At 40.7% G+C, this 7,940-nt stretch overlaps 1 protein-coding gene across 1 annotated transcript in view; it reads left to right on the top strand.

Moving 5' to 3' along the window:
* fgl1b (fibrinogen like 1B) overlaps positions 1 to 3,870 on the top strand; it is a 6,747-nt gene extending 2,877 nt beyond the window's left edge. The window contains exons 6-8 of the mRNA XM_063202346.1: positions 13 to 101; positions 3,023 to 3,213; positions 3,651 to 3,870. Of these exons, the coding sequence (XP_063058416.1) occupies positions 13 to 101; positions 3,023 to 3,213; positions 3,651 to 3,834 (464 nt within the window). The 3' untranslated portion in view covers positions 3,835 to 3,870. The remainder of the gene's footprint in view (positions 1 to 12; positions 102 to 3,022; positions 3,214 to 3,650) is intronic.
* The last annotated feature ends 4,070 nt before the right edge of the window (positions 3,871 to 7,940 follow it).

The raw sequence follows: 7,940 nt of genomic DNA, 5'->3' as shown, positions 1-7,940 counted from the left end.
CGTGTGTTGTAGATGACTATTTGTTGAAGATTGATCTCATGGACTGGAATGGAGAGAAAAGTTTTGCTATCTATGACCGCTTTAAGATATCAGATGAAAAGGTGAGTTTTATTCCTCCCTATGTAGTCAAGAGGTGTTGTAGGTGTTATGGACATCTTGAAGGCCGAGAAAAATGAATGGTGTGTCATGTGTTTATTGCTGCTATATACAGTAGGGCTGCGCGATATTAGAAAAATATGTGATACACGATAATATGACTGTATACCGCGATATCGATATTACTCACGATATTTAGTATACAGTATACAGTATACAGTACATATATTTTCCCCTCTCTACTTGCCATTCTAAACTTTATCATGTATTTAACAACTGAGAGCAAGGTTTTAGTTCCATCATTATTTTTATTAGGAAAAAGCATGGATAATATGCAGCATCAACTTAAAATGTCAACATTTTTAATACATTTTTAAATTTAAATTAAAAATGAAAAGCTTTTTTGCGATATGTGTGAAACTCTTGTGATTTGTGTATTGCAAGCCGTGATATCGCGATAGCGATACATTTTCGATTGTGCAGCCCTACTGCTATAGAAGATGTACTAATGCTACACTGAGGCTTTGTAGGGCAGCATAGATCACTGCTGCATGACTGGTAGTGATGGACAACCTGGATTCACAAGCTACAATCCACTGCCACATATTCCAGATGGCCTGATTTTACCCAGAAACATGGAAGTAAGAGTTAGGCTAACCCCTCTGACCTTAGTGTTCCTCCATTTGACATAGTTCTACTGTAGTTTTGTTTTGTGTGTCTTTAATGTGCATTTACATGTGGATTGTGGAGAAGTGTCATGCAAGACAAATTTCTGTGCAAACAGACAATACAAAGTTTATCTTATCTCTTTATCTTATCTTATCTTAGTTCCTTCCAGGATTAGGGAGTAGAACATAGAAAGGGTGGTAAAGGTACATTTAATTTCTATGTCATCACTGCTTGTTACAAAGTGTTTCTGTGTAAGTCCCTAGATTTGCTTGAATCTACTGGAATCATGTCACCCGGCTTCCTGTACCCTGGTTGTCACAACTCTGGGGTGCATTTCTCGAAACCATAGTTGCTACATTAGCTACTTTATTGTTTTCAATGCAATGTCCCATTGACAACTTCCCAAGTCGCTAACTAGCTAAATATGAAGAGTTCAGATGCAAAACCCCTCCATTTCTGAAGACCTGCACATCTGTATTTTTAGAGAACCCCATTGTTGGTTTGGTTTACATTCATGTACTTGATAATACATGTAAATAGTTATTTTAAATAAATAAAATAAGAAAATATGCAATTTTGACAGCTTTGTATTAAATAAAACTGAATTAAGATTATTTTCTGAAAAGGCACTTAAGGGGTTTTGCATCTGAAATCTTCATATGCTTTCGAGAAATGCAACTCTGCATTACATGGCTCTGTTTTACTTACATATACTCTAATTCGGCAGTGGCACTGGATTATATCTTCTGAAGCCAGGTTGCCCAGTGCGCATCACTGCTGACTGCATGGGCATGGTCAGGTCTTTTTATTGGGACACATACCCTTGCAACTGTGTGCCCCGGTAATCAGTAGTTAGAGGAAAACAGTGTGTTTATATAACCTCTACTTCCGAAATGGATTAACTGATGGGTCTGATACATTTGTGTGTGTGCCTAGCATGAATGGAAGAGGCTGAGCTGTGTGTGTGTGTGTGTGTGTGTGTGTGTGTGTGTGTGTGTGTGCGTGCGTGCGTGTGTGCGTGCGTGCGTGCGTGCGTGCGTGCGTGCGTGCGTGCGTGCGTGCGTGCGTGCGTGCGTGGCAGCATGGATGACTATTGTATGTACACTCTCCAGCCACTTCATTAGGAACACCTGTTACAACTGTTAATTGAGGCAAATTTCTGATCAGCCAATCACATGGTGGCAACTCTATGCATTTGTGCATGTAGTCATGGTCAAGATGATCTTATGTTCAAACCAGGCATCATAATGGGGAAGAAAGGCTATTTAAAGGACTTTGAACATGGCATGGCTGTTGGTGCCGAAAGGCTTGATTTGAATATTTAAGAAAAGAGTGATCTACTGGGATCTTCTAGCGTCATTTATGCTGAGCCTGGCCAAATTGTTGACTCATTTTCCTGGTCTTAGCTGACAGGAGTGGCACCAAATGTGGTTTTCTGCTGCTGTAGCCCATTTGCCTCAAGATTTGATGTGTAATCGGGGGTGTTCTTATGCATACCTCGGTTGCAATGAGTGGTTATCTGACTTAATGTTGCTTTTGTATTAGCTCCAACCAGTCTGGCCATTATCCTCTGACCTCTGCCATCAACAAGGCATTTTTGCCCAAAGAATCGCTGCGCACTGATTTTTTTTTTTCTTTTTCGCACCATAATTTGTAAACCCTAGAGATAGTTATGTGTCTCAATATCTACTGCAACACTCAGGTGGAATGGTCCGAATTTGGCGTCAACAGCATGAAAACATGGGTTAACCCTGCCTTACATCAACGTTTCAGGATGGATATATAATGGCATAAGGATATTTTCTAAGCACAATTTGAGCCAATTAGTACCAATTTATCTTTGTTGGAATGCCACAGCCTAGCCAAGTATTGTTGCAGACAGTTCAGGCAGTTCTGAAGGCAAAAGGGGGTCCAACCCAGCAGTAGAGAGGTGTTCCTAATTAAGTGGCCGGTGGGTGTATATCTATGTGGCAGGATCGGTAAAAGCTCTCTTTGTGTGGTAGGATTGGTACAGAGTCAGTATTCTGTCTGTGTGTGTGTGTGTTGCCGGATCGGTAAAAGCTTTGTGTTCTCTCTCTCTCTCTCTCTCTCTCTCTCTCTCTCTCTCTCTCTCTCTCTCTCTCTCTCTCTCTCTCTCTCTCTCTCTCTCTCCCCCTCAGGATCGGTAAAAGCTCTGTGTTCTCTCTCTCTCTCTCCCTCTCTCTCTCTCTCTCTCTCTCTCTCTCTCTCTCTCCCTCTCTCCCTCTCTCTCCCTCAGGATCGGTACAGGCTGAGTGTGGGGGGGTACAGCGGGCCGGCGGGGGACGCCCTGTCTGGCGGCTCCAACATGGTGGAGCAGTGGTCGGCCTCGCTGGGGGGCATGCAGTTCACCACCAGGGACGAGGACAACGACCGCTACACACAGGGCAACTGTGCCGAGGAGAACAAGGGCGGCTGGTGGTACAACAGGTCAACCAAGACAGTTTTTTTTCAAAAAATATATTTTTAGGGGCATTTTATTTCGAAGAAGGTGACAGGAAGCAATTGGGACAGACAGACAGGGGAGGATTGGGAAATGACCCCGGCTGGACTCGAACCGGGGTCCCCGTGGGTGGGCATGCAACCCCAAATGTGGGGGGCTTATCGCGATGCGCTCCGTAAATGGTAAGTGTTGAGTAGATTGAGTAGATATAAGTTATGACCCAGGTTCGATTCCGGCCCGAGGTCATTTCCTGAACCTCCCCCATCTCTCTCCCCCACTCCTTTCCTGTCCCAATAGGGGCGAACCCCCACCCCCCCCCCCCCCCCAAAAAAAATAAAAAATAAAAATAACGTTTGTAATCATTTGCTATTCTTGTCTTCTATCTTCTGTCTATTATCTCCTCCTCCCCCTGGAACCTGTGCAGGTGTCATGCGGCCAATCTGAACGGGCGTTACTACAGGGGAGGAGCTTACAAGGGCGACAACGATGACGGCGTGGTTTGGGGCTCCTGGCGCGGCCTCTGGTACTCGCTCCGCCACACCACCATCAAGATACGCCCACTGCACACCATGGATGGCCTGGGCAGCGGGGCCCAGCCAGAGGGCTAGAGCGAGGCAAGATCAGTCCAGATTGAATGAATGAAACGAAGGACAGCACTCTCTCAAGAGTGCTGTCCTTCGTTTCATTCATTCAATTCAGTTAAAATTATTTAGGCGACAGTGTGAGCGCGTCTTCTCCACTTTTTGAAAGATCAGTCCAGAGCCATGGAATTGGGAGTTGTGACAACCGGGGCACAGAAAGTTGGTTTGTGACATAATTCATGTCGATATAAAGAATTCTTGACTGCGCCTTTTTTTTTCCGCTAGAGCCTAACTCAGAGCCACTACATAAATTGGGAATATGGCTTAAAAATGAATTAAAATGAATTGACTTTACCGTTGCTGCAATTTCTGTGTTCAACCCTCACTTCCTGGAACTATTTTGGAACTATTTCAGTGGCGATCGGTGTGTCAAAGGTGCCATGAGCCGCCATCTTTGTCTACAAATTGGAACACGGAGGTCAACGGGACTAGCCTAACTCTTACTTCCATTGCTCTGGGGAAGCCCATACAAAACATAAATGCATGAAGGATGCTCAAGTCAGCACATGACAAATATACATTCCATACACAATGTTTATAAGCATCTGATGGAATGTGTGCATGTATCTTACTTATTTACGAGGTTTTATAGTAGCCCAAGGTACCATAAGATAGTTCACACATGAATAATTCTGTTTATTATATATTTTTTGTATGGGATGGTCTGATGTGTGTGGGGTGGGGGTGTTCTTTTTTGATATCTCCACCTATACTTAGGAGCTGTTTCCACGTAGCAGGATATTTTTATATGTGGATATTTTTTTCTCCTGGTTACATTGGTTTTGGCCTTCCGTTTCCACATAGCAGATATTTAAAATCCAGACATAAAAAAAGCAGGAGAAAAAAACATTCTATTTAGGGGGCTGCCTTTGTTTCAATTGAGGATTTATTTTTATCCACATGTTGCGTTTACACCTAAACAGGAGAAAAAAAAATACCCTGCTAAAAATATCCTGCTACGGAAACAGCACCTTATTTCTGGTGGGACAAGAACGTCATCGATTAATGCTGTTCCACTCATTTTTCTCCACTGATATCCCAAGGGTTAGTCAAGGGGTCGAGAGTTATACCAGATGGGTAGAAGGATTTTAGTCAAAGGTTCTATGTGATTTGCAGAGGGGTGAAGGGGTGATAGAGAGTGTTAGCAAAGGAATAGCTTAAGATCAGCAAAGGTTAGCTGATGGTAAGTCAAGGGTTGGAGTATGATGCGTTTAAAAAACATTTTTTTTCAAGCATTATTTTGTCATTCACAATTATGCAAGCTAGAGCAATCACTTATATTACTAAGTTTGTGGTTTATTTCACAATACTGCTATCAGTATTTCAAGTTGTGATGCCATTAAAAATAATTGTCTTTGTTTTTGCATGACACATTACTGTGTTATGCAGAATCATGTTAAATGTCACACACCTACATGACAATTAAACCAGCATTTAAAAATCATTTAATTTCTTGGTAGTGTTTTCCTTATACGCACAATAAAAATAAAACAAACACACAGAAACACACAAAACGCTTGTTTCATATCACCTTAGTTCTATAAATGTATTAAAAACAGTGTCTTACCAGAGCCAAAATGATAAACATTTCAGATAGCGTATGTGCAGATTGATAACAAAACTGAAAGTAGCAGTACAAAACAAGCGTTGTTACTTTTTTTGCAGGAACTGCATGTCCCAGTAGGCTACTGTCTCTATTTTTTGAACAATTTGTACATCGATAAGATACTGTCATCATCAGACCTATTTGCCCGAGGCCTGTTAGGTTATGTTCAGATGAAAAACTTAAAAAGATACACAAAGGCTGAGGAATCAGTTGCTACAAATGCACTTTTGCCATAGCCACAAGAGGCCTCGAACAGTATCTGAGAAAATACAACATTTGGAAAATCCCCCTCTGTAACGCTGTTCAGTTGAAATAGAGGGTGGGACATTATATAAGAGTAATGAGTATCATTTACCATAATTATCAGTAGTATAACATTTCATGCAAGACATTCAAAATCCCAAACAGCTACCTGTACAGAGATACAGGTTTGGCTCATAGCTGAAGTGGTCACAATATTCCCAGGGTTATTTAAAGGGATACTCCATACATCCTTTGCCTATTTATGGATTTCCACTGTGAGTGTTCAAGTGAGTGCCAATCGACTAAGGATAGACCGATATATATATATCGGTACGATATCGGGCCGATATTTGCATATTTTAAGTGTATCGTATCGGCCGATACGCGTGTGGTTTTGGCCGATACGCAATATTTATTATTTTATGTCATTCTGGTTTGGTTTTTTTTAAAGCACCAAGACACTTAATTTTTTTATTACTTGATTGTTAGACATCGCGTGATTGTTAGAGTGGGTGTTTAAATGTTACAGGTTCTACCTCAATTGAATAATGTAAAAGGAATGTTTATTTTTAACTTGAGACCTGGAATATTTGCCATTTTTTAGCCTTTATTTTTTTTTTTAACCCATATCGGCCCCAAATATCGGGTATCGGAAATCGGGTGTCGGCCAAGGGTGATGAAAAAAAAAAAATCGGTATCGCATCGGCCATTAAAAAAGCTGTATCGGTCGACCCCTACAATCGACCAGTCCAGACCTCTTTATCAAGAGGCCCCATCACTTCAGGTAATACACTGCCTTCACACAAAAAACTGTACAGTGTCAAAATACTTGGAAAGTAACATGTTTGTTTGGAATAAAGCTTTTCACTTGTAACTCTTAGATGTAACTCTATACAGTACAACAGTATGCCCCACTTTACAATATAGTAAATATAAACACATACAAATCTTGTTTAAAAAAACAACAGATCTGACTATAAAGACCTTTGGAATGTCTTGACATCTGGAATGTAATCTTACCACATTCTAGTCTGCACCCAAAGAATATTCCCAGATTGTTCTAATCTGAAAAATATAAGTGCGTTCAAAAATAGACAGATATAAAAAGCTGCTTTGAATAATTCCTGTTGGTGTACTAATGATTCCAAATTCCGAATGAATTGTCCCACATGTCCCACAAGTCTGATGCCCTAACTGCTTACCCATGACTGCCCTAAAATGAGTTTGCATGTAGAAAAATAAGTAATCCTCTGGTGCTCTTCCTCTTGGATATAGTCCATGCCAGCGGTCGACGAGAGCATTTGTTGAAGGGGATGCCATGGCATGGCATGGTTTGATTTTAATTGATAGTAGAATACTCTATTAATACTGAAGGAAATGATATACATACTATACATACAGTACATCTACGTAATGAAGGCTTTCTACTTCAAGCAATCCTAGTGAGTGCCCAGGATTCACTGCCAAGGCTGAGAACTTGGTCCAGCTGGTCATTTCAGTAGTTTACTCCGAATTATTATATAAATGCAGTTTTTCGCTGATTTTCATAATACAAATGACACTCATCATCATAAGTTTCAGGTCTGCAGCTGTTAGAGAACGAATCAAATGTTTTTTTTTTGTATAAAAAACAAACCTTCTAATAATAACAGTACAAAAAAAGCATAAGTATTATGCAAATCAGGGTTTGTAGTGTTGAACAGGTCTTACGTAATGAATTACAGCAGGTCTTTCATAATGAAAACAAGTAATTTCAATAAAAAACTAGAAATGCACTCAGAGAGTGCAGACCTTCGCCAAGGAAGCTGTTTGATTGAATATTTGACTATGTTGCACCCTAATTTTTCTTTCTGCCTTGTTTTTTGTGGAGTTAGAAACTGGAATGTCAAAATTCGCACTATCCCGCAATGGTGAAGAAACTTTTTTTTTAATTCTTGGATCCGGATTGTGAGCAGGATCGCCACCAAAATTTAATCACTTCTTCTCTTTGTCATTTCCAACAACTCCAAAAATGTCATCAAAATTTGTTGTCCTTGTGATGGAGTGACCATCACTAGGGTTGTGGGCGAGTTCTGACTGTCAAATCAACGAGCCTGGCTTTTTGGTGTAGTTTACTACAAAAGATCTAGGTTCGATTCCCAGCTGGGCAACTCAGGGGGGCAATTTTTTTCTGTGATTATGTGACTTTCATGTGAGTACTTTAATTTGGGGAAAACATGCAGAA

Source organism: Engraulis encrasicolus, chromosome 7, assembly GCF_034702125.1.
Source record: "Engraulis encrasicolus isolate BLACKSEA-1 chromosome 7, IST_EnEncr_1.0, whole genome shotgun sequence".
NCBI lineage: Eukaryota > Metazoa > Chordata > Actinopteri > Clupeiformes > Engraulidae > Engraulis > Engraulis encrasicolus.
Note: the sequence above shows the minus strand (reverse complement) of the source record. Positions and strands in the feature narration are given on the sequence as shown.